The 23,912-nt window shown below is 51.8% G+C and overlaps 14 protein-coding genes across 14 annotated transcripts; 12 read left to right on the top strand and 2 right to left on the bottom strand.

Moving 5' to 3' along the window:
* Positions 1-1,126, top strand: SCP_1100610 (Uncharacterized derlin-like protein; the record flags this gene model as incomplete). Its single annotated transcript, XM_027762498.1, has 5 exons — positions 1-150; positions 331-364; positions 421-460; positions 519-609; positions 668-1,126. 5 exons carry the CDS (start codon positions 1-3, stop codon positions 1,124-1,126), a joined length of 774 nt encoding a protein of 257 aa, XP_027618299.1.
* Positions 1,127-1,510: 384 nt separating this feature from the next.
* SCP_1100600 (Pre-mRNA-splicing factor RSE1) lies at positions 1,511-5,786 on the top strand (the record flags this gene model as incomplete). The annotated part of the gene is made up of 13 exons (XM_027762497.1): positions 1,511-1,736; positions 1,792-2,183; positions 2,237-2,524; positions 2,581-2,759; positions 2,807-3,165; positions 3,222-3,634; positions 3,682-3,923; positions 3,985-4,197; positions 4,262-4,430; positions 4,484-4,597; positions 4,646-4,852; positions 4,905-5,030; positions 5,082-5,786. 13 exons carry the CDS (start codon positions 1,511-1,513, stop codon positions 5,784-5,786), a joined length of 3,633 nt encoding a protein of 1,210 aa, XP_027618298.1.
* Positions 5,787-6,059: 273 nt separating this feature from the next.
* Positions 6,060-7,493, bottom strand: SCP_1100590 (Glyoxylate reductase 1; the record flags this gene model as incomplete). The annotated part of the gene is made up of 8 exons (XM_027762496.1): positions 6,060-6,189; positions 6,243-6,748; positions 6,799-6,878; positions 6,932-7,006; positions 7,066-7,110; positions 7,164-7,188; positions 7,255-7,353; positions 7,416-7,493. The coding sequence occupies 8 exons, from the start codon at positions 7,491-7,493 to the stop codon at positions 6,060-6,062; spliced, it is 1,038 nt and encodes a 345-aa protein (XP_027618297.1).
* Positions 7,494-9,824: 2,331 nt separating this feature from the next.
* Positions 9,825-10,076, top strand: SCP_1100580 (hypothetical protein; the record flags this gene model as incomplete). Its single annotated transcript, XM_027762495.1, has 1 exon — positions 9,825-10,076. The coding sequence occupies one exon, from the start codon at positions 9,825-9,827 to the stop codon at positions 10,074-10,076; it is 252 nt and encodes an 83-aa protein (XP_027618296.1).
* Positions 10,077-10,350: 274 nt separating this feature from the next.
* Positions 10,351-10,503, top strand: SCP_1100570 (hypothetical protein; the record flags this gene model as incomplete). Its single annotated transcript, XM_027762494.1, has 1 exon — positions 10,351-10,503. One exon carries the CDS (start codon positions 10,351-10,353, stop codon positions 10,501-10,503), a length of 153 nt encoding a protein of 50 aa, XP_027618295.1.
* A 281-nt stretch (positions 10,504-10,784) lies between these two features.
* SCP_1100560 (hypothetical protein) lies at positions 10,785-11,840 on the top strand (the record flags this gene model as incomplete). The annotated part of the gene is made up of 1 exon (XM_027762493.1): positions 10,785-11,840. The coding sequence occupies one exon, from the start codon at positions 10,785-10,787 to the stop codon at positions 11,838-11,840; it is 1,056 nt and encodes a 351-aa protein (XP_027618294.1).
* Positions 11,841-12,329: 489 nt separating this feature from the next.
* Positions 12,330-12,713, top strand: SCP_1100550 (hypothetical protein; the record flags this gene model as incomplete). The annotated part of the gene is made up of 1 exon (XM_027762492.1): positions 12,330-12,713. The coding sequence occupies one exon, from the start codon at positions 12,330-12,332 to the stop codon at positions 12,711-12,713; it is 384 nt and encodes a 127-aa protein (XP_027618293.1).
* Positions 12,714-13,211: 498 nt separating this feature from the next.
* On the top strand, positions 13,212-13,532 carry SCP_1100540 (hypothetical protein; the record flags this gene model as incomplete). The annotated part of the gene is made up of 1 exon (XM_027762491.1): positions 13,212-13,532. One exon carries the CDS (start codon positions 13,212-13,214, stop codon positions 13,530-13,532), a length of 321 nt encoding a protein of 106 aa, XP_027618292.1.
* A 53-nt stretch (positions 13,533-13,585) lies between these two features.
* On the top strand, positions 13,586-15,652 carry SCP_1100530 (hypothetical protein; the record flags this gene model as incomplete). Its single annotated transcript, XM_027762490.1, has 1 exon — positions 13,586-15,652. One exon carries the CDS (start codon positions 13,586-13,588, stop codon positions 15,650-15,652), a length of 2,067 nt encoding a protein of 688 aa, XP_027618291.1.
* A 728-nt stretch (positions 15,653-16,380) lies between these two features.
* On the top strand, positions 16,381-17,844 carry SCP_1100520 (hypothetical protein; the record flags this gene model as incomplete). Its single annotated transcript, XM_027762489.1, has 1 exon — positions 16,381-17,844. The coding sequence occupies one exon, from the start codon at positions 16,381-16,383 to the stop codon at positions 17,842-17,844; it is 1,464 nt and encodes a 487-aa protein (XP_027618290.1).
* A 434-nt stretch (positions 17,845-18,278) lies between these two features.
* Positions 18,279-18,587, top strand: SCP_1100510 (hypothetical protein; the record flags this gene model as incomplete). The annotated part of the gene is made up of 1 exon (XM_027762488.1): positions 18,279-18,587. One exon carries the CDS (start codon positions 18,279-18,281, stop codon positions 18,585-18,587), a length of 309 nt encoding a protein of 102 aa, XP_027618289.1.
* A 1,513-nt stretch (positions 18,588-20,100) lies between these two features.
* On the top strand, positions 20,101-20,337 carry SCP_1100500 (hypothetical protein; the record flags this gene model as incomplete). Its single annotated transcript, XM_027762487.1, has 1 exon — positions 20,101-20,337. One exon carries the CDS (start codon positions 20,101-20,103, stop codon positions 20,335-20,337), a length of 237 nt encoding a protein of 78 aa, XP_027618288.1.
* A 150-nt stretch (positions 20,338-20,487) lies between these two features.
* Positions 20,488-20,812, top strand: SCP_1100490 (hypothetical protein; the record flags this gene model as incomplete). Its single annotated transcript, XM_027762486.1, has 2 exons — positions 20,488-20,526; positions 20,579-20,812. The coding sequence occupies 2 exons, from the start codon at positions 20,488-20,490 to the stop codon at positions 20,810-20,812; spliced, it is 273 nt and encodes a 90-aa protein (XP_027618287.1).
* Positions 20,813-23,171: 2,359 nt separating this feature from the next.
* SCP_1100480 (hypothetical protein) lies at positions 23,172-23,860 on the bottom strand (the record flags this gene model as incomplete). The annotated part of the gene is made up of 2 exons (XM_027762485.1): positions 23,172-23,257; positions 23,320-23,860. 2 exons carry the CDS (start codon positions 23,858-23,860, stop codon positions 23,172-23,174), a joined length of 627 nt encoding a protein of 208 aa, XP_027618286.1.
* Positions 23,861-23,912: the final 52 nt, after the last annotated feature.

Genomic DNA, 23,912 nt, shown 5'->3' with positions numbered 1-23,912 from the left:
ATGTCATTCTGGGATGAGATTCGCAAAGTTCCTCCAGTGACTCGCTTTTTATGTGGGTCTTCTCTGGCGGTCACGTTGCCTGTCATGTTGCAGGTGCTCTCGCCTTATCATGTCGTGTTCGTGCAGGAGCTGGTGACGAGGAGATACGAGGTACGTGCACTCCCCGTTCTACCAGATTCTGATGGTTCGAGTGAACATCACAATGGCGCACTGTATATGCTGAGGCAGACCTCACGTTTACTCGTGACTTCTGTGCAGCCTGATCGCTTGCGCCACTGTGTACTCGCACCTGTATAGTTATACTTTGGATCGTGCTGATCGTGGACACAGCTATGGCGCGTGTTCACCAGTTTCTTCCTCGGGAGTAAGTGTCGCGTATCTAGGGTTGTAGTCGATTGATACTTATTTCACATTCTACAGGTTCGGGGATAAACTACATTTTCGACATCGTAATGTTGTAGTGCGTGAATCTACCGTATCCCTCCTCCATGAAGTCTTGTTGACGAGGGCCGGTGAAGCCGCAACTCAAATGAACTCGAATCGTCGCAATATGCCGGGCGTTCCGCAGACTACGGTTGGCAACTCCTGCTCGTTGGTGTCTCCATTATTGTGCGTTCTTCAGTTTCGTGGTCGAGAATTCGTGGCGCTCATGCCACACAATCTACAGGCTCTCAATCTACCGCTGCGTTCCGTAGTACACACGCGCCCACTACTACTTGCCCTGACCTACCTGTCATCGCGTCTTGCACCCGCAGGCAGTCAGACATCCCTTTTGGGGCTCATCAATTTCCCTCTGCTCTACCTTCCTTACGTTCTGATCGGCCTTGACCTCATAATGGGAGGCCCTGGAGCTGCCGCACAGAGCTTAACCGGAGTTGTGGCGGGACACCTATGGTGGTGGGGTGTGTGGGATACCGGCGCGTTGAGGGGGCTTGGAAGCGCACCAGGGTGGATGCAGGCGTTGGTTGGCAGTGGAAGCGCACCTGGCGGGGGTGCCGCCGGTGGAGGTGGAGGTAGAGGTGGAGGTGCCGGTGGAGGCGTCCACGTCGTTCCACCAAGACAGGTTAGGGAGCAGCGAGAGAGCGCGCATCGGTGGGGAAGCGGACATCGTTTGGGAGAAAGTTGATCATTAACTTCAGCTTGATGTTGGGTATCTATCCCTTACATGATTTGTTGACCTGTTGCTGATTATTACGTTGGGGCATGTATAAGATCGTCGCACTGTTTATCCTCCCTGCGATTGGCTTGATATTCAGTCTAAGAACCCGAGACTTCTGTTGACTGAGATTGTGAGTGTCGTTCTTTAAAATGCGGATTGCATGGATTTTTGACAAGCACTTAGACGATTGGTGACATAGTATTTGGCACGGACCATCAGCGGTGTTTGCGAACGTTTGTATCCTTGTGTGCGAATCAGCCTTGTGATCAACGACTACTACTGCGCATACTGTATATAACGCCACATCGATTACTGCAACCATTTGTACCCGTCTCAAGCCGCGCTGGAATCATGCATTTGTATAATTTGACACTACAGCCGCCAACAGCTATTAACCAAGCTGTGGTTGGCAACTTCTCGGGAGGGCGTCAGCAAGAGATTGTCGTCTCATATGGTACAAGGGTTGGCTTCATATGCCCAGATCCTGACACCGGAAAGCTTGTCACGGTGAGTGAAAGTGACGTCTTTGCATCGATCCGCTCCCTTGCGTCCTTCCGCTTGACCGGCGGAACGAAAGGTATGTGTCTGCGTGTTACCTCACGTCTGTCCTTCCGATGCTGATGTCGTTGCAGATTATGTCGTTGTCGGATCTGACTCTGGGCGCATAGTGATTCTCGACTACGATCCGAAGACTGGCACCTTCGTGAAGCTGCATCAAGAAACCTTCGGGAAGTCTGGTGCACGCCGTGTAGTGCCTGGCCAGTATTTGGCTACGGATCCCAAGGGCCGCTGCGTCATGATATCTGCTTTAGAGAAAAGCAAACTCGTTTACGTCCTCAACCGAGATACTACATCCAACTTGACGATATCGTCACCGTTGGAAGCCCATAAGAACATGGCCATAGTACACCACATTGTTGGTCTAGACGTCGGTTTTGAGAACCCCGCATTCGCAGTTTTAGAGGTCGATTACGCAAAGTCCGATCAGGATCCAACTGGCGAAGCCTTTCAGAATGTAGAGAAGGTAAGTGGTGCATACCATCTAACTCATATATGAGTTACCACACATTCCTGCAGATGTTGACCTACTACGAGCTCGATCTCGGTCTCAATCACATTGTTCGTAAATGGAGCGAACGAACAGATTCTCGCGCAAATCTCCTCGCTCAGGTTCCTGGTGGACAATTGACTACTTCTGAGCGATTTGACGGTCCGTCGGGTGTATTAGTGTGCTGCGAAGACCATATCATCTACCAACACATGAATGCACCTCAGCATCGGGTACCGATCCCTCGAAGGGAGCATCCACTTGAGGATTCATGCCACGGGCTTTTGATAGTGTCCGTAGTGATGCACAAGTTGAAGGTGCGTGCTCTGTTCATTGACAGAAGCGTAGTATGTCCCTGACTTTCTGAGTTCAGGGCAGTTTCTTCTTCCTTCTGCAGAGCGAGAAGGGAGACTTGTACAAAGTGACCATTGAACATGAACATGAGAACGTGAAGGCTCTCAAAATCAAATATTTCAGTACAGTGCCTGTATCTTCTAGTCTTTGTATCCTGAAGTCCGGTTTCCTCTTTGTGGCTTCGGAATTTGGTAATCAGTTGAGTGGATTTATATTCAAGTGCAGTCTCTGCTTATTGGAAGCAGTCTTCTTTATCAGTTCCAAAAGCTCGGAGATGAGGATGGCGAGCCGGAGTTTTCGTCGACATCATACCCGTCCTTTGGCATGCAAGCTCCTGCTGAGCCACTGCCCCGTGCTTACTTCAAGGCTTGCGACGTCGATAATCTCGTCTTGGTGGATGAGGTGGACTCACTGAATCCCATACTTGATGCCAAAGTGATGAATGTGCTGCCCCATTCTACTCCTCAGATAATTACTGCGTGTGGTAGAGGAGCTAGAAGTTCCCTCCGAACGCTTCGGCATGGTCTCGACGTAGAAGAAATAGTCGATTCTGTCCTTCCTTATGTCCCGAATGGTGTGTGGACGGCGAAGAAAAAGCGCGACGGTGCGTGCCCTTATTTCTTTTGCGTTATTCTGCTGGAAGCTCACTCAAGTGCCAAGATACTTATGATTCCTACATCATCCTATCGTTCACTAATGGTACACTAGTTCTCGCCATCGGTGAAAACATAGAAGAAATACAAGACACAGGTTTTCTTTCTTCCGTACCTACACTCGCCGTGCAACAGATCAGCGAAGACACTCTCCTCCAAGTCCATTCCCGTGGGATACGACATATCTTGGCTAGTCGGCATGTCTCAGAGTGGAGCGTACCTGAGGGCAAAGCTATTGTTGCTGCGACCACGAATAGGCGACAAATAGTTGTGGCTCTGAGTTCTGCAGAGCTAGTTTACTTTGAGCTTAACTCCGATGGACAACTCAACGAGTACCAAGAAAGGAAGGCTATGGGCAGTACTGTTCTGGCTATGAGCGTCGGAGAAGTGCCAGAGAGTAGACAGAGAATGCCTTATGTGGTACGTCGATTGATATTCTTTAATGCCTCGCATCTGATGTCCAGCAGGCTGTAGGTTGCGAAGACCAGACTGTTAGAATCATCTCACTCGGACCGGAGACTACGCTTGAAACTATCAGCCTGCAGGCACTGACTGCTCCGCCGTCATCTATCAGTATGATCAATTTACTGGACAAGAGTATCAACAAGTCTCTCCCCACGACATTCGTGTACATCGGTTTGCAAAACGGCGTGCTACTTCGCACAGTCCTCGATGTTGCCGATGGCCGGCTGACTGATACCAGGACGCGGTGCGTCGTGACCCCATTGTGATGGACAGACAGACTAGAATTATGCGTGTTTGTTCCCCAGTTTTCTTGGCACCCGGTCTGTGCGCCTTGTACGAGTTGAGGTCCAGCGTACGCCAGCTATTCTGGCACTTTCCTCCCGGATGTGGTTGAACTACACATATCGAGACTCCATGCACTTCACGCCACTCCTATCGGAGCCGTTCGAATTTGCGTCAACGTTTTCTTTCTCGTCTTGCCCAGAAGGATTTATTGGAATAGCAGGGAACACACTTCGGTGAGTAGGTTCAATCTGGCGCTGAGATCTGCAGGTGTTACTGACGTCGTCGACATCATATTAGTATACTCCAAGTACCCAAGCATGGGAGCGAGCTGAAGCAGAACAGTGCCCCGCTGTCGTACACGCCGCGCAAAATCGTGTCGCATCCGGAGAACCACTACCTGTATCTCATTGAAAGCGACCATCGCACTTGGAGCGAAAGCGCCGCCAGAAGTCAACTGACAAAGCAGGTTAGCATCTCTATGATACTGCGTCAGAGACATTTCTCATTGAATACCGGCAGCAAGAGGGGTTGTTACTATCCGGAGAGATAGGCAAGGGCTTAGGAAATCTATTGAACGTAAAGGCGCCTGCAGGTATCTGGGCTTCGTGCATACGAATTGTCGATCCAGTTCAGGTGAGTGAGTGGCCCATCAACAGCGGATAGTTTGATCACCTGTTTCAGAACAACACTGTCGCCGTCATTCCGTTGGACAACAATGAAGCCGCGTTCTCGCTTGCCGTCGTGCCGTTCACCGTCCTCGGTGGTGAGTTGCGCCTGGTTGTCGGCACAGGTCAGGACACTGTTCTCGCGCCGCGCTCGTGTACACGCGGCTTCTTTCACACGTATTGCTTTACCATGGACGGAGCAGGATTAGAACTCCTGCACAAGGTGAGTGCGATGCGGAGTCTCACATAATGTTCTAACTTATATTGGTTGGCAGACTGAAACCCGAGATATACCCCATGCTATTATGCCATTCAACGGAATGCTTGTTGCTGGAGTTGGCAGTGCTCTTGGAATTTATGATACTGGAAAGAAGCAGCTACTCCGGAAGGCTGAGAACCGCGTGAGTCGCAATGTCGCTTATACGCTCTCTATTCTGATGTCCCGTCCGTAGAACTTCACCTCAGCCATCGTGACGCTCAGCACACAAGGTCACAGAATCCTGGTAGGAGACATGCAGGAATCTGTCTCATTCGCCGTCTACAAGCCTCCTGAGAATCGATTGCTGGTATTTGCTGACGACACACAAGCACGATGGGTTACCGCGCAAGCTATGCTGGATTATACCACAGTCGCTATCGGTGACAAATTTGGTAACATCCTTATCAATCGGTTGGACATGATGCTATCGGACAAGGTCGATGCCGATTCCACCGGCGCTGGTATCCTGCAACGAAAGGCCAACCTGATGGGCGCACCTCTCAAAACCCAGATGCTGTGTCATTTCCATGTCGGAGACATAGTCACGTCAATTCAAAACGTTGCGTTGGTTGTGGGTGGACATCAGGTCGTGCTGTATACAGGTCTGCATGGGACCATCGGCATCCTCGTGGCACTCGTGTCCAAGGAAGACGTTGACTTCGTCTCGACACTTGAGCAGCATATGCGGTCGGAGCAGCTTAGTCTGGTGGGCAGGGACCACCTTGCCTGGAGAGGGTACTACGTCCCTGTGAAGGCAGTAGTCGACGGTGATCTGTGCGAGATGTTTGTGCGACTGCCGGCAGCTAAGCAGCGCGCTGTTGCCGCGGAGTTGGATAGAACGGTGGGCGAGGTGCTCAAGAAATTGGAGCAGCTGCGTGTGATGGCAGGCGGGTTCTAGCAGTGTGCGATCGGTTGGATGTTGGTCGCACGCCCGGTGGCGAAGATTTGGCTGGTTGCAATATCTCGTGTCATGTTGTCAAATCTTCGTGTTATGTGCCCAGAAAATAATCAGACAGCTGCAGAAGTTCAGTGAAGGAGGTGGTGGAAGGGAAGGACGAAGTGTAAGAGGAAGTTCTTTATCTCTGGGCTAATTACCTTCTGAGGTCGCAACGCGACGTGACCATCCACGTGAAGTGTGACAAGCGTTATCCAATATCCACGTAGTTTACATTCACGTGAATTTATATTCTGTGGGCATCTCCTCGTTCAGAACCCCGCCAAGAAGGTTCTTCACAGCCAGTGTCGCCATGCCTAACCGCGTCTCCGTCGTCGCACTGCCTATGTGAGGGAGCACGATGCACCTGTATGAAATTACAGTGAATTCCATCAAAACAGCAGGCCAGGTGCTACATACCTCGGCTCCTTGATGAGCGGATGGTCCACAGTAATGTTCGGTTCCCCTTCCACGACATCCACCCCCGCGCCCCATATCCAGCGCTCGCGGCACGCCTTCGCCAGGGCGTCCGAGTCAACCAGCGGGCCCCTGCTCGTGTTCACCAACACGGCGGAGTTCTTCATCTGCTTGAGGAACGCCTCGTTCACCACGTGGAATGTGCTTTGTCCGCCAGGCGCCAGCACGAACACCACGTCGCTCTCGCGCGCGAGCTCGTCCAACGCGACCCGCCGCACGCTGCGCAGGCCAAACTTCTCTGCGAGCGCTGCATCAAGGGTGGGATCCGCAGCTGAAGACGGGTTTCCTGTGTACACGCAGTGGGTGAAACCGAATGGGACAAGTCGAGTGAGCGTTGCCTGCGCGATGCGCCCGAAGCCGATGAAGCCTGCGGTGCGGATCGGGTTAACGGAGTTTGCGCTCAGCTGTGGACCGCAGAATGCAAACGGCGCCCAAGGGTTATTCGGCCACTGTAAGAGAGGCTAAGCAAAGAAATGATTGATACGTAGATGCACTGCACCTCTCCGTTCCTCACAACCGCAGTGGCAATTCCGACGTCCCGGCCCACCATGAGCGCAAGCATGACAGACACATCGGCGACTATTGCAAAGGTTTATCTGAAATTGCCCAGGAAAATGGAACATGACGGGTACCTGCTTCTGTTAAGATATCGGGCGTGTATCCCAACCTGATTCCTCGCTTTCCCAGCTGAGAAACGTCCACATGCTCTGGATGACGTCTAGCGTCTAAGACGATGGTGCAATGCAGCATCATATTGAACGCGCACCATAGCCGACGGACATGGTCGAAACGACACGGAGGCCAGCTCCAGCTGCCGACGATGGTCAGCAACAGCATCAAGACCATGAAAACCTGCTGACATACCTGCATCCAGTAGCTCAGCGTCAACCTAAGCTCAGAAGGGTCAGTCGGGCACCAGACACTCCCTGAATACTCCAATAGCACTGATACCCACCTTGTCCGAAAGCATAATCAACAGCCCGGTCGCACCAACAACGTTACTCAGTAGCCACTTCCTATGACAAGCTTTCGTCTCCGATGGCCACGCGACGACCTGCGTATTCAACCGGGTTACATCACAGGCTCTAAAACAAACGCACGATCGCTAACACTCACGTCAATATCCGGCCGGTCAAGCATGGCCATCACCTCCGCCCCCAAATGGCGCGCAATCACGACTTTTGGACGGCTCATCGTGCTCGCGCTGGTGCTGAGATGCGCAAGCAAGGACGTCAGACGGCGCGAGACGGACGGGAAAGCCATGCCGTTACTGGGCTATGTAGCCTGCCTGCGCCTCGGAGTCAAGAGTCCCGGGGTTCCTTGCTGGCTGGGATAGTACAGTAGTACCACGGCAGCCCGCTGTGGTCTATACAGCGGTCGTTCTGCGCCCGGGGGCGGGCCGTGACGATCCGGGGAGCTACTAACTACGGACGACTTCGAATTCCTCTGTGGATGAGAGAGCGGTCGATTGTTCGGATTCGATTGGCGCCCAGCGGGCGCCTGGTCACGTCACGTCCAGCCGAAGGGCCCCAACTTCCGGATCTTTGAAATCCAATTAGTAAACATACTTAGGTTTCATTAGAGACATTTGTTGACATTAGAAACCCTCCCGTAATTCGGCAGTGGGATAAGGCAATTGGCGCCCAGTGCCCGACGCCCGACATCCGACTGGCACCGCGGCGCCGTCCTCTTTCGACACTGATGATTGCGTGGAACGTTCAGCGCATTGAACATGTTAATACTAGTACTTGCAGCCTGCACGACATCACCGTATGTGTTGAGATTGTCATTGGAGTATGGGCTAGGGCTACCGGAACACCCCCGACCAACATCCAGGCAACGGCCCAAGACACTACAATCTACTTACAAGACTTTACTGACTTATTGCAAATGGGGCCGACTACTCCGGCGTAAGTACAACTAAAAATCGAGGTGATGTGACATGAGCGCCCGCAGGGCGCCAATCGAATCCGAACAATCGACCCTACACTCTCTGTGGATGCCAGTTGAACTTGGGTAATCACCAGTAAGATCACTCAATATTCGGTTAACATTCCCCCGTTCAGCGGGTGATTTCAAGCAGTCTAAGAGTCACCCATTTTCCGAGTACCACACTTCAGGTATCTATGAATGATGCAAAATCTGCCTTAAATGTCGGAATACTCTGAGCGCCCATATAGTGTCACGATTTAGTCACAATTTCATTGAATATCCTTGAGTTACAAATTTTGTTGCCTTTTAAGGCCATTATATGGTTTTGTCCCGAAGAAAAATGCCCAAAAATGGTTTAAATGGTACTCAATGAAAATGTGATGCATTGTGACTGTCACTTTTTGGTCACATTGCCATCAAGTACCATTTAAACCATTTTTGGGCATTTTTCTTCGGGACAAAACCATATAATGGCCTTAAAAGGTAGTCTAGTGCAAGGGAGACCCCAATCATAGGGCCTGCGGCTTTCGGAAGTCACCGGTGCATGTGACTTGAGTAAACGCGCCCTCGAAAATACTAAAACACCACATTAACATGCACCGAAAGGGTAATAAAAGATGCAGGAGACAAGAAGAATACCAGTCCTAAAGTTCCCTAGAAGTTTTTGTGGATGTAACGTGCTGCTGTTGTATTGCAGGGCACAAGTACCAAGCGGTACTTGTGCCCTAATCTTATCTAATCTCATCATGTATTACATAATTGTTGTGTACTATTTGTATGCGCTCTGCGTGTATCGAGCGCACGTCGGTGTGTTGAAGTCAGAGACTTAACACACCACGACCTTGATACACGCACGACGCTCCAGAATAGAGCTTGGTGCACTGTATCTGAGGTTCGGTGTGATAAGGCCTCGCCCCCCATTATACTTTTTTACAGTCCATTTCGCCCTGCGAAAAATTCTATTCGACAGTGAAGACCCCCATCAAGAAATCAAGAACCTTAACTTGCCACCCAATGGCAAGTCAAGGCCCCAAAAACACACGAATAACATGCTCCCAGTCAAGACAGGCAGAGCACGCGGCTCTGGCAGACATGGCCGAGAGCGCACCCAATGATGGCATGCACGCGGACACTGGCACACCAGCCCCAGAAATAACGGACCGTGGGCAAGAACTGGCATCACCAGCCCCACGATCCCCTACACTGTCGTACGTCGAACCCCCCCACTCAACACGAGGAGGCCGAACGGACGAGCAGTGGCGGGAACCCGCCTCTGGCCGTAACGTCAGAACGCCGGTGAGATCCACTGGATCTCATCAGGCCAGTGAAGAAACAGAAACAACGAGAATGGGAAGGACACCACGACATCCTTCGCATTACTCGCAGAGATTTCCGTCCCCGACCCTGCCAGCGCAACCGACCTCTTCCTTAGCGGACGAATTACGTCGCGCTAAGGATAGAGCCCCAGGAAGCACTGCAAGCACGAGTTCGTCTGAATGCGTGTGCAGAGAGAGAGCCTGAGAGGCACTCCAGCGGGCTCGAGAAGAAGCGAACCGCGAGCTCGACGAACTACAAGAAAAACAAGAACGTGAGATGCAGGCCATTCGTGAGGCATACGAATGGACCCACTACGCGCAGAACGAGCAGTTTGAAAAAATAATGGACGAACTCGAAAATTCCTCAGGAGACGAAGTTGACCCAGTGGATCAACCCGTCCCCTCAGGAACGAGGAACTCCATCGAGGAGATAGCGGTAGAGCAAGGATTATACCCCTCAGAGGTCGAGGACCCGATGGCTGGTGCTCCCGATATAGTTATCGAGAGCGCGTACCGTCGGTTGGCCTGACCACAGCAAGAGGGAGAGCCAGACGAGGAATACAATCGAAGGGTGTTAATATACACCAGATACTTGGACCGGATGGCCTCAGAGTCCGAAAGGGCGTTAAGGGCATTCAGAGTACAACCACCAGTATCATCGACACCTCGCCCGACGTGGGGATCACTCCAATCCGGAACAGCTCCAGTAGCAGCTCCTGAAGAAGACCCTGGAAGTGATGATTCAAACGACTCCAGTCCATACCCCGGAGATGATGGGAATAACTCCGACCATTTCAGAAGAAATGGTCGAAGGCCCACAATGCCACCCCGGGGACACCGACCTGGAGGACAATGGCTACCGCGATCCAATGGATCGACTCCACCACCACTGCCTCCTCGACCAACGCGACCTGCAGGACCTGAATACCCCCGTGGGCCGCAAGGGCAGCCCATAATGAGAACGAACACGTGATCTGCAGGACCGACATACGGTCCTGCAGTGAATGCAACGACGACTACGCAACAGCCCAACGTTACTCAGAACGTAACATTCCAATCGGGAGTGACACAGCCAAACCTGGCAGTCCCTACCGCAGTGAACCGACCCCCTCGATTCCCGGGAATGAGTACAACAGCCGCACCAGGTACGCACGCAGGCCACGCGACCATACAATGATCTCATGGCCCAGGAGCGATACCTCCGGATACGTCTCCCGCAATCGAGAGGATCCATACAATGGTGGACGAGATGGTATCAAGAGATCCCATCGACGAACCACCAGCATACCTTAGAGTCACCAAGATGCCTCCACCACCGCAATACGACGGGAAGGACGATCTTAATGCATTCGAGGTCTGGCTACAGAAATTGCTGGAATACTTCAAGACTCTCCGCATCACTGGCAATGCCATGGATGCGGATCGCCTATGGATATTGGGGCAAAGTCTTAAAGACGACGCCGCTAACTGGTTCTTTCTGAACGTGCAGTCACCGAACCGTGAAGTACGACAGTGGTACTTCGAGGATGCAGTGACGCACCTCCACCGACGATTCCTACACAAGGACTCGGAGCTGATAGCATCCGAGAAGTACGACAAGGCGACGTACAGCTTATCACGCGGAGGTGTGAGCGAGCTATACAACAGGCTATTACACCACGCAGATCGCATGGTGCAATACCCAATGGAATATGCATTCCGGAAGAGGTTTATGGACGCATTACCGCTACCAATGGTAGAAGTAATGCGTCTAGCCCACCTACTATCGCCTGAGAAACACACCATCGATGCACTGTATCGATCGGCTTTGGCGATCGAACAGGGCAACGGATGGCTGGACCAATACCGTACATACAAGGACCGCCGACAGCCTCAGAAGACCGGGGACCATACGGGGACCCGGAGTTCAAGTAAGGCTGTGTCATTCCTCGCGCCGATGATATCATCGATGGGAGATACACGACCTAGCTACCGCCCGCAAGGACAAGGACAAGGAGGGGCACACCCAGGACATGCACGGCAGGCCGGTAATGCTGGCCGTAGAATGACAAACCCATGCGACGGACAACGTCATGGGGGCGGTCGTCCTACTACAAACCTGGCAGTCTCGGGATTGAGACCACCAGCGAATAACAAGGCGACGAACGCAAACGTCACTTGTTATTCTTGCAGTGGCAAGGGCCACTTCTCGACAGACCCGACGTGCCCGAACTACGGTAAACCTTGGCCAGCGCGACTACACGCACAATGTGTAGTCGATGACCACTCCGAGGATGAGGAACAAGCAAACTAAGAACCAGCGGAACCGGAGACTACAGTTCAGGAGCCGGCTCCACAGGAGACGACTCCTGAAACTGACAGAAACGAAGGGCCCTACCAGAACGACACAGGATACCAGACATATCCTGAGTCGGACTGGGCCCCAGAGGGATCACAGTACTCATCGGCAGATGAGCGTGAACCCCCATCTGGAGACGATGGCTGGAACGATGACTACGACATTCGCCTGGGATCAATGAGATTCGGCGCCATGCATCAACACAAGCCTGGAAAGTGTACGCAGACCGTACACCTCCACGCTAGTGAACACGCAACAGACGCACGATCCTCGAGGAATGCATGGCTGTACAACTCACGCGTACGATGCCTGACCGATCCAGCCATGCAGCCTCAGAGAAACCCGCAGACACAATGAACACTATGTGCAGAGGTCCTGATCAATGGGATCAAGACCTATACACTATTCGACTCGGGGTGCACAACGGACTCCATTTCTCCGGAAATGGCGTACATCTCGAAGGCGGACCGAATTGACCTGGACGACCAAATAGGTCTCCAACTGGGCACCAAGGGAAGCAGGACGCGCATCAATTATGGTGCACGACCCACAATCTCCATAGGCCCAGTAAAGGCACAACACTACCTAGACGTCGTCGATATCGATAGATACGATGCTGTACTAGGCACAGTGTTCATGCATAAATATGGCGTGGTCCTCGACTTCGAGAACCGCACCATATCGATCCAATGGCAAAAAATACCGACCTACGTGGAAGTGGACAAGGCCACAATCATTGCGAATCGCAAGGATATGTCGCACTCACACTACCGCGTGCACAACAACGTCAGTACCGTTACCGCCATCACCTCAGACAACCCGCAATAGGACCCCGCAATGAGACCAATGGCCGCAAAGCCGCCCCAGTCTCATGGTGCGAAACCGGGGACAGTCCTAAGAGGGGAGGGGAATGATGGAAATGTCAAGGTGAAAGAAAAATCAACCACGAGAAACAGGAAACAGCCCAAAAAGGACTGTTTCCCTGACATCTCGGAGAAGTTCGCACCGACTAGACACTCGATGGATGAACCAAGATGGGACCAGTTCGGTCAGCCAAACCCATTAGGTCTAAATGACTTAATGGTGTTCGAACTGAATGAACATCGTAAAGATGAAGAAATTCGCGCCACGCTTGTAGAACCATCAGATGCAACAGCATCTGAGGAGAAACTACAAGAACGCTGAAAAGCCTGGATTGAGAAGATGAAGGACATAATGTGTCCCCCGCCCCCAATCCTTCCACCGTTCCGTGAGATCAACCATCGAATACTGCTCATCAATGACGATGAGCAGTATCGACTGTGATTACCAAGATGTGCCGATGCAATGAAGCCATTGCTCCTAACGAAAATCCAACGATACCAGGACACTGGCTGGTGGGAGTCCAAGCAGGCTCCCCAGGCAGCACCCATGATATGCATTATGAAGAAGAGTGGAAAATTACAGACAGTTGTTGATGCGCATAAACACAACGACAACACCGTAAAGGACGTAACTCCATTCCCAGACCAGGACCAGATACGCATGGACGTGTCTCGTGCCAAATACCGGTCGAAGATTGACTTGTCCGACGGTATGAACAAATACGGGTGGCAGCAGAGGACGTCCGGAAAACAGCATTCTCCACCCCATACGGTACATTCGTAAGTCACGTCATGCAACAAGGTGATTGCAATGCCCCAGCGACATTCCAAAGCCTCATGACGTTGATATTCCGTGACTGCATCGGACGATACATTCACATATACCTTGACGACATATTCGTGTTCTCCGATACAATCGAAGAGCACGAACGCCACCTGGAAATCGTATTCTGTAAGCTGAGGGAGGCAAAGCTCTACCTTAGCGAGACGAAGTGCGACCTATATTCATGGAGCATGGACTGCCTAGGTCATCTAATCGATGACCAAGGACTCCACGCAGACTCAGACAAGATGAGCCGTATTCGCGAATGGCGAATACCCCGATCTTACAAAGAAGTACAACGCTTCCTAGGGCTCGTGAACTACCTAGGACACTTCATGCCCGATGTAACGGCGTACACCTCGCCATTGTCGGACATGGCTCACAATGACCGAGCATTCGTGTGGTGCCCAATGCACACCAAATGCTTTGAAATGATCAAAGCTTTGGCGTGCAAGGCACCCATCCTGAAGCCAATTGACCCACGTCAACCAGAACCCATCTGGGTGATATCTGATGTGTCACTATACAGTGTTGGAGCGATGTATGGACAGGGACCAGACTGGCGAACCTGTCGCCTGGCTGGCTTCCTGTCGAAGAAATTCACGAGTGCGCAACATGCTTATAAGACCTATGAGCACGAGGCACTCACGATACTGGAAGCTCTCCTCAAATGGGAGGACAAACTACTTGGCCGACCAATAATGATCGCGACCGACCATCAGACATTGAAGTATTTCGAAGGCGTAACCAATCCAATGAATCGACAGATTCATTGGAATGAGTACATGTCTCGATTCCAATACAAAATCCAGTACATAGAAGGCGCGACCAATAAGGTCGCGGACTGTCTATCTAGGTACTACGAGAACAACAATGCGGATGAATTCGCACCCATCCAGGACTATGCGAATGCAGACGCTCGTCTAGACCCTGAGTGGGATGACCTACTATCCAACCGTATTGCTGAGCTGCGCACCGGAACAATCCAGCACTCAGCACAGCTGCCCAAGGAGGTGCAGGAGTCAAGGGATCAGGAGGCCAGCGAAATGGCCTCCCACCTGCCCCTAGTAACACCAACCACAGGTGCAAAGGACGAGGATCCGACGATTGCCAAATCACGCACCAACGGACCTCCACTGAAGGCCCACTTGGAACAGGATACCCCATTCGTGGCCGCCGTCCAAAAGGGCTACGGCAAGGACCCATTATTTAGGAAGGTCGTTGAATCCCTAACGGAATTCAGCGCCTTCGTAATCCGGGACAAGACAATATATACTAAAAACTGCCAGGATGAAGAAGTTATCTGCATCCCGAGGGTTCTGTACCATCATCGAATGATGACTGAGATCATCATCGATAGAGGGCACACGACCATAGGACACTACGGCCCACAGAAGATGTCGGAATACATCCGACGGTGGTTCTGGTGGCCTAGGATCGGACGCGATATCGAAAAATTCTGCGTGATGTGCGGGGCCTGCCAAACGGCAAAGCCTCGCAATCACCTGCAAGCAGGATTACTTCATTCCTTGCCGATTCCATGGTTTCTGTGGAATTCGATAGCAATGGACTTCGTCGGTCCATTTCCGCGATCAAAGGGATATGACTACCTATGGGTAGTCATATGCCGCCTTACATCAATGGTACATCTGGTCCTCGTGAATATGACGAGCACGGCCTTGGACATAGCTGAGCTCTATGTCCGAGAAATTGTGCGACTACATGGGATGCCCGAGTCCATCGTCTCGGACCGGGACTCGAAGTTCACGTCGAAATTTTGGCGTGAACTACATCGACTCCTGGGTGTGAAGCTACTCATGTCGACGTCATTCCATCCGCAAACTGACGGGCTGTCTGAGTGGACCATCCGATTGGTATCCCAAATCCTACGGTCCATCGTGTCTCCCAATCAATTAGATTGGATAGACCAGATCCCGATGGTTGAGTTCGCATTGAACTCAGCCATGAGCGCAACCACAGGATTTGCCCCATTTGAACTTAATTATGGATACTTGCCGCGAATGATTGGAGGCCTGCATGGAACCACGAAATTCGTGGGTGTGCAGGAATTTGCCCAATGAGCATTGGCCAACCTCGAGATGGCGCACGACGCCATCATCAAGAGCTGTACACACCAAATGTTCTAAGCCAATAAACTACGGCAGGAGGAGCTGGAGTTTACTACTGGATCAAAGGTGTATCTATCCACGCAGAACCTCGCACTACCTAAGGGTCGTGCGAGGAAGCTGATGCCCAAATTTATTGGACCATACGAGATCACCGACGTTCATGCGGCAACCTCTAACTACACATTAGAATTGCCGCAAGAACTGAAGGACCGGCATATCCTACCTATATTCCATGTTTCGCTACTCCGACGACATGAGTCCAATGACGACGTGTTGTTTCCGCACCGTGAGGCAAAGTCGTACTACGACTTTGGCGACGATGCGGAAACGGAATGACTAGTGGATGAAATTGTAGGCCATCGCTGGGATGGCAATAAGATCGAATTCCATGTGCGATGGATGCTAGGTGACCATACATGGGAGCCATACGCCCACTGCAAGGAATTGGCCGCGCTCGACGAGTACTTCACACTAATGGGTGTGAAGGACTGGAGAGCGCTGCCGTGCAAGACCGCGCCACCTGTGAAATGAAAGAAAAAATAACCATAAGTGGAGGACCGGACGCGTATAACATCAAAGGATGTATGCGTCATGTCCACGTGACAGACCACGTGAGACACCGGCACTTGCCCATGTAACTACACGTGTGGCAAGGCCACCACTCTCACACTCCTACCACCATGTCCCAACCAACCCTGCCTATGGAAACCGACGACGATGAGGCGACAACAAGCCGCCCCGCCACACAACAGCAAGGCCGACCAAGGTCGACATCCCCACAGCTCCAATTCAGAACCGCGGTGATGCCACAGGCCCTACAGCAACCACCATTGCCACCGATCGCGATACGATCGATGGCGGCCCCAGCGATCGCAACTACATCAACAACCACAGCACCCACGGGTGCTGGGAACACAGCAGTGATGGAATGGTGGGTCTCTTTTGGGACCCACCAGTTCACGCTATACCACACGGAGGCGTGTGCCGTGTGCTACAGCTACCTCCAACACATCGCGATGGCACGCAACACGGCCCCCTGTCAGGAAGCCCACACAGATGCACTCAATGCTGAGCAGCACCTGTTCTGGGAGCACTTCCAGACCTACACAGCCTCAGAAGGGGGAGGACGTGATGATGTTCCCATGCAGCAACGCAACATGGAGCTGCAAGCGCAACTCGGTGTGGCAGAAACAGAAGCAACCACACAGCGACGACAGGTCGACGACCTACTAAGGAAGCATGAACGCCTCCTCAGGCTGATCGCGTCAAGTTCCCGACCTCGATTGCCCCTGGACTATCGCGGGCAACCGAGTGGGGCTCCACGGAGACAACCATCTCCACTGGAATACCTACCTCCCCTGAGGGAGCAAAGGTATTCCCCCCCATCAACGAACAGCAGCTCGCGCCGGTACTCACCGCCATCGAATGCGAGCGGATCGCGACGTCGATCCTCGGTGCGATACTCGACCGGGGGAGCACAGCGATACGTGCCCTACGCTGCAGCGAGTAGGCCGAGCTCGGCCACACACCACACTCCGGGAATGCCCCCGCCACCGAGACACATGCCCCCAGGGCCACCACCAAGGAGTGGTGCCCCTGGACCACTGACCGGTCCTACATCAGGACTGCCGGCTGGCTACGTTCTGCGACCTCCAGTTGGTCCCGCTCCTGCCCCTGTAAAGTCGCGCGTGCAGCGGGCCTACGAGCACATCGACAATGACGAGTCAGAGTCGGAGCCGTCCACAGACAGCGACAATGAGCCCAATGACGTCGAGGTCCAGCGGCTCAACAAACAGCGTCAGAGGAACCATGGCCCGATGAACCTGCCCAGGCAAGGAGCATCGAGGAGCGATGGCAAAGGGAAGACAGTGCCGCGGCCGTCAGACACCGATAACGATGTCTCGCCGGCCCCGCACAACTGGCTCGATTCGTTCCCCCTCCTGGTCAACACGCAACCGTGGAAGGCGACCAAGTGGTACAACTTTGTACCTCGGTACGTCCGCGACTTGCAGCGCATCATTGATGTGGCACACAGTGGCGACGATGGCGCGCGCACCTGGGCGACCGACCTCATCCGGCAGATGCAGCAAGATGGACGCTTGACTGCGTCCCACGGCATGATGAACCTACTCATGTCGTGGTGACATCATGGCAGCTCCGGAGTGATACATCCGCCGACGGTTCCCCCTCCCCGTCGGATGACCAACCCCACCAGCTCGTCAACGTTCGACGAGTGGGTGGCGTGGTATGCACAGAACCTGAGACAGATTCACTGGGCCATCAGGCACTTGAACAATGACCGCTCGGAGGCCCCACTACACCAGGACCTGGAGGCGATGTGGCTTGCACATCACATGGCCCCCATCATCCCACCCGGTGTACCAGCGACAGCCCACAATGTGTTCATTGAGCACACTGCAGAGCTGTTCTCCATCCCCGGGCTGTACGTGTGGATCTACAGGTCGGACATTACCCCGTGGCAAACAACAACGAGCTGGCCCCATTTCCCCACTCATCCGCCCAAAACTCGTCCATATACGATGTTGCGCGATGGTACGCTGCCCGCGGGTTCCATCCCATGCGGATTGGATTCCTCGAGGAGTTCCACCATCGACACCGCAACTACATCCTTGGACGGGTTCTCGAAGACATGACCCCATTCAAGGGACACTTCCCGGCAGACCTTCGTGACGGACGCACTCGGCCGGTACCCCCGACCCATGAGTTGTTATCACTCGTCGACGAGGACATGGCGATGCAGCCGCCAGACCCCGAACCACCCACACCCGGTGCTGGCAACGCCCCTGCTGGCAGCAGTCAGCTGGGCCCCAACCCCGGAGCGACCCCCGAGGCTGATGACCCTGACCACGACATGGGCAGCCACTAGCTCACGCTGGCATGCCCCCCATTGATGTGCCACTGTGGGCCACGGCTGGGGACGTGATGCGTACCCTCCATGTGCCCACAACCCGCCTGTGTGTTCTGGCCGTGTCTGTTGTCGCCTTCACCTGTCACCTTGCCTCGTCCTACCGTACCGCCTTGCATTGCCGCCTGCATCATCCATTCGATGGTGCAGTCAGTGCTATGGTCCCGTGGAACGTGTCCGGTGGGGGAGGGTGTAACGTGCTGCTGTTGTATTGCAGGGCACAAGTACCAAGCGGTACTTGTGCCCTAATCTTATCTAATCTCATCATGTATTACATAATTGTTGTATACTATTTGTATGTGCTCTGCGTGTATCGAGCGCGCGTCGGTGTGTTGAAGTCAGAGACTTAACACACCACGACCTTGATACACGCACGACGCTCTAGAATAGAGCTTGGTGCACTGTATCTGAGGTTCGGTGTGATAAGGCCTCGCCCCCCATTATAGTGGAAGAATGTGGCTGGGGGCAAGAGTTTCAAGCAAAGGCTGAGTAAATTCAGCACTTTCCGAGCATGATGAGAGGGTTGGCTTGCAGATGAGTTCCACCTGTTTGACCTCACGAATTGGCTCCCAGTTGCATCTAGAGATCTCTAAATAATGTTTCATTCAAAAAATATGTCACCATGAGGGAAGAATATTGATACAGAGTGAATTTCTCAAGCAAGGCTTGAGGTGTGCTTCCAAATCGGGTGAAGAGCTGCAGGCCCTATGCAGGGGGCATGCCTTGATGCAGACCATATACCATGCTCCTAAAATCATCCGTCGCTATAGCATTCTCGCTCCTATATCCCAACATATGTTTTAGATGATCATGTGACATATGTTTTATGCGACTTACCTGTTTGAAAGAGTATTGCCGGAAAAGGATAGCCGAACGAAAGGAGGAGAATGCTATAGGACAGCTGGCCAAACTGGTCATCCGAGGATACTCCGAGTGGGCGCTACCCGCATTTCTCCCAGGTTAAACCCTAGCTTAGGTCCTGATTATCCGCATTTTCGAAACACTGTCTCCCAAACTTTTGCGTCGCCTCTCCAAGCAGTCGGAAGTCATAATGTCTGTCCCCGGAATGACACATAATGCAGCGGGCACGAGAGAACTTGTATTCATGTACATAAGTTGTCAAAGGACCACTTCAATAAATTCATGCCCGTCAAGTCTACTATCGAGCAAAGTCGTGCTTGCCGCATGTACGCCATGTAGGCAAACACGCAGTGGCCATGAGTTCGAGGGTATAGCTAGTTTGAAGCTAGAGTAGTAAACCTTACCTCTACCGAGCCTTCACATGCCACTGTCGGAGGACGTCCAAGTCCGCATTCTCCGAGAACTCAATGATCGCGGAACATCTGTGACAGAATTGATCCTGAGTCTGTTGCAGAGCGATGGACTCGTGAATCATGTAGCAATGGAAGAACTTACCCGTCATGCTGATAGCATCCTCGATGGTTTCAGTGCAAATCCAAGGCTCCGCACTGCCATGACGCATTGGACACACAATGCTGCTATGAAGATGCACATGCTCGAGATTGTGGCGCTCACGCAGAAAAAGGTAGGCCTGCACTTTAACGCACGACACGCTACACCAGTTCAGTTAGAAGGGTTTGACATCGAGGAGATGGCCAAGATGATGCTCACAATGGCGCCACTGACTTGGAACCTCTTCGGCGCACTCTTGAATGCGAATCCTGCGCTCGCAAAGCGACGTGAAAGGTGATGAAACCCGAGAGAGAGAGGTCGAGCGGAGCATGGAGGCGAGAACAATGAATTTGGGGAGTGTGAACCTGAACCTGAACTGGGGTCTCCGCCACATGGAGTGCCCGAGATTTCTGCAGGAGATCCTGAAGATCAGTATTGGGAAGATGAGATGGAATGGGAAGAGATGATACAGCTTGAAGTTAACGAGGTTAGCAGCAACATGTATCATAGATAAGTGACTTACCACAGTGTTGCAACAGAGGGGCCATGAAGACGAGATCGAACAGATTCACTGGAGCAATGATGAGGACGAAATTCTGCCCATGCACGATGACAGCATGCTGCCTGCTGACAATGATGGCGACAGTGAGGACGAGTATTGGCGCGATGATGCAATTCCTTACATTCCCGAGGATCTGGACAATCCAGAGAGCGCGCACGATCCACATGTCGAAGAGGAAAGGCGAGAGGGGATCTTATCCATGGCGCATTGAATATGTTCAGCCCTTCAAAATTGTTCTAACAGGGACCATAGAAAAAGGTTATCTGCATAAGCATTATGATGCAGAGCACTCACCAATGCTGTAATGCACTACAGAGTATGGTTGAGATGTTCCTGCATGCTTGCAATACTCTGGAGACCATTGTCGAGCTCATCTCTCATATCGGAATATCTATCTCAAGGTCTGCAATTGATGATGCAGTGTCAAGTCTGTCGCGTGAATCAGCATTAGAGATCAAAGATTGGGCCAAACACTCCTTGCCAGGTATGCATATGACAATTTTGACGTCGATGTGAAGCACCTCGTACCGACTGTCGAGAAGCCACAGGACACCTTACTTCACCTAACATCGGGAACTCTTCTGCATCTTGACCACGAAGTAGCAACAGAGGACTTGCGGTGTGCGAAAGAGCTTTGGAAAAAATCAAAAATCAATCCCGTTAATTTCACGCTGCCGCGGGGTGTCGACTTCACTAAACTTCTTACCGTCCACCCCGAGACTCCTCATGCATCAGGCCTTTCTCGCTGTCAGCGATTCAATCATTGGAAATTTCTCTATGACCTTGTTCACCATGGACCAGAATACTTTCGGGGCTTTGTCGATTGTTTAGCGCGTCCCGAAACAATCGACCAGATTCCACTTCTAAAATCAAAACAAGTGCCAGCAGAAGGAATGGATATAAATCAGTCCACTGTTCAAGGAAACTGCGACACACTGGAGAATCTCTTTGGACAAGGGGGAGTTGGTGATCCGCAAGAAAAACCCGGGCACGTTGACATTGGCAACCATGTCATACTTGTTCACAGTGACCTGTCAACTTGTGAGAGAGTTCAAAGTCTTCAGCAATCATGCGCAGAAGAAGTCAAACCTTGGCGTCGGTTCTAATTTGTCATCTTTGTGATGGGCCTCTTCCACCTTAAGATGGTGTGCGCAGATGCACTGTGGAAAATCTTCATCCAGCTGAAAGTGACCTGGGAGGATGAGATGAGCCTAATGAAGCAGGTGACAGAGATCAGACCGAAAGAGACTAGCAAAATTGGAAGCAAACCAGGTTTTCGACGAATGTACGAGGTTATCCAGCATGTTGGCATCATCTCATGGCTAGACTGCTGGAGACAAGAGATCAGCCAATGACGCACAAAGTTTCCCAGTCTCAAAGCCTGGGCAGGTACGAAACCCTCATGGGAGGATATTGAAGCCGTTGCAACAATATTAATCTCGAAGTACGTTGCTGGTAATCAATTCTCGGAGGTCCATATCCAGCCGCCTGAATCTCGGGACCAGAAACTCGAGAATACCCTCCTCAAGGAACAATACTTTCTTCTCTATGAGGAAATGTCGTATGCCTTGAACGCCAGGGACATTGGGCATGTTGAGGACTGCTTCATGCCGTGGATCTTCATCTTCAAAGGCTGCGGTAAGCACAAATACGCGACACAGATGCTTCGTTTTCTGCACAACCTTCACTTTGTCTATCCTGCGAGATTGAAGTGAGTACTAGATTGATCCATATAACCAAGACTCACCAATAGAACAGACGAGCTATCCATATGAATATCTTGTGTAATCCAACGGGCCGGAAGGCAGTGATGTCAGTTATCAAGGATAATCTTTAGTGCTAATAAGCACAGAAAAAGGATTAACTTCCCCCTAACTAAGCAGTCCCATATGGATGATCTTATGATGATCTTGTCTGAGATTATCTTAAGCAGGATCATCCAATGATTATCTCTCGCCAGTGTGGACTAGATTATCTTCAGTGTGAGTACCTCAGGTGGGATTATCCTGTGCAAGATTATCCGAAGTCCAATTAAGATTATCTTGACTTGGATTATCTCAGCTAAGATCATCTCTGGATGATCCACTTGTTGAGTCAACTCTATGTACATTGGATCATGTCTTAGCAACATAGATGATCCACCTTTCCCTCACAAAAGTTGAGAGAAGGTGGATTATCTCAAAGCTACAGGAAAGAAAACAAATATGTAAAATTATAGTTCAATGCTCGCATGAAGAAGAATGTCGGTGTTAGTATAAGTCCACACAGCTGCGCTGCTTCATCTGCACTTGCTCTTACTACCCATGGCAGTAGCATCCCCCTTGAGGTTTGTTGGACAGGTAAGCACTCTTTGCACATCCTGACATCAGCCGACAATGCACCTGACTATAGTCAAGTTTCTCCCCATCTGGATCCCTTCTCAATTTCCTAAAAGTCCCCTCGCACCCTGCAGCCATCCTTCCAAACATCTTTGCCTTCTTCCTTGCATAGGCTTGAGCACCTCTCTCGATGTTCTCCTTCTCCCCCACAGTCCGCCATGCTTCGTTCATACACCACCAAGCACGTATCATTCATCGAAACTCTTCGTGCAGTTTGTTGACCTCTTCGTCGTGACACGCTTTCTCAGCGCTAGCTCGGAACCATTCAACTCGTTCCACTGTTGGTGCCACAAACGGTTAATGAATTTCGCACTGTATCATCTGAGAGAGATCAGCGTACCTTCGACAGCCCAAGCTGCAACATCTTGAGCTGTCGCTCCAGGGGGAGCTACATTCCAGAACCACACACGCACTTCCTTGCTATCCCCGAGCGAGTGTGCAACACGTATATTTTTGATAGTTAGGTCCTTCTTGAGGTCGATCGTGCGTAAGGGCGAGTCATCGTCATCCATCCTGAGGTCGATCAACCTTTGTCGATTGTGGTTGTATCGCCGCGCGAGACTTCGTGTGTGCTTGGCCACACTCTGGATCATCCTCTGGGCTCGAGTGTTGTCCTTCTGTCCCTGCACGTGCTTAGTCTTGTCGCTGAGAAATGCGCCTTGATGCCATAGTGATTCCTTGATGGCACTGAGTAGGTCATATGCCTGCCCCATCCGGATGCGTCTCTCGAAGGTGGCAAGAATTTCTAATCCAAATGTCTGACGCTCGCTGCTGCTGAAGTCGGAGGGGAGTGCCAGCACCTCAGATTCCGGTCTTCTGTGCATTTCATCATCTTCGTCATCCTCCACATCCTCTGCATCTGGCAACTCAACCTTTGGCATGAACACCGCTTGCTGGTGATGCCACTTATCTATATCACGTTGCAAGCCCCAC

The sequence above is a fragment of the Sparassis crispa genome (assembly GCF_003851025.1).
Source record: "Sparassis crispa DNA, contig_000011F, whole genome shotgun sequence".
NCBI lineage: Eukaryota > Fungi > Basidiomycota > Agaricomycetes > Polyporales > Sparassidaceae > Sparassis > Sparassis crispa.
The sequence above is the reverse complement of the archived record's forward strand: the minus strand, read 5'-3'. Positions and strand labels throughout refer to the sequence as shown.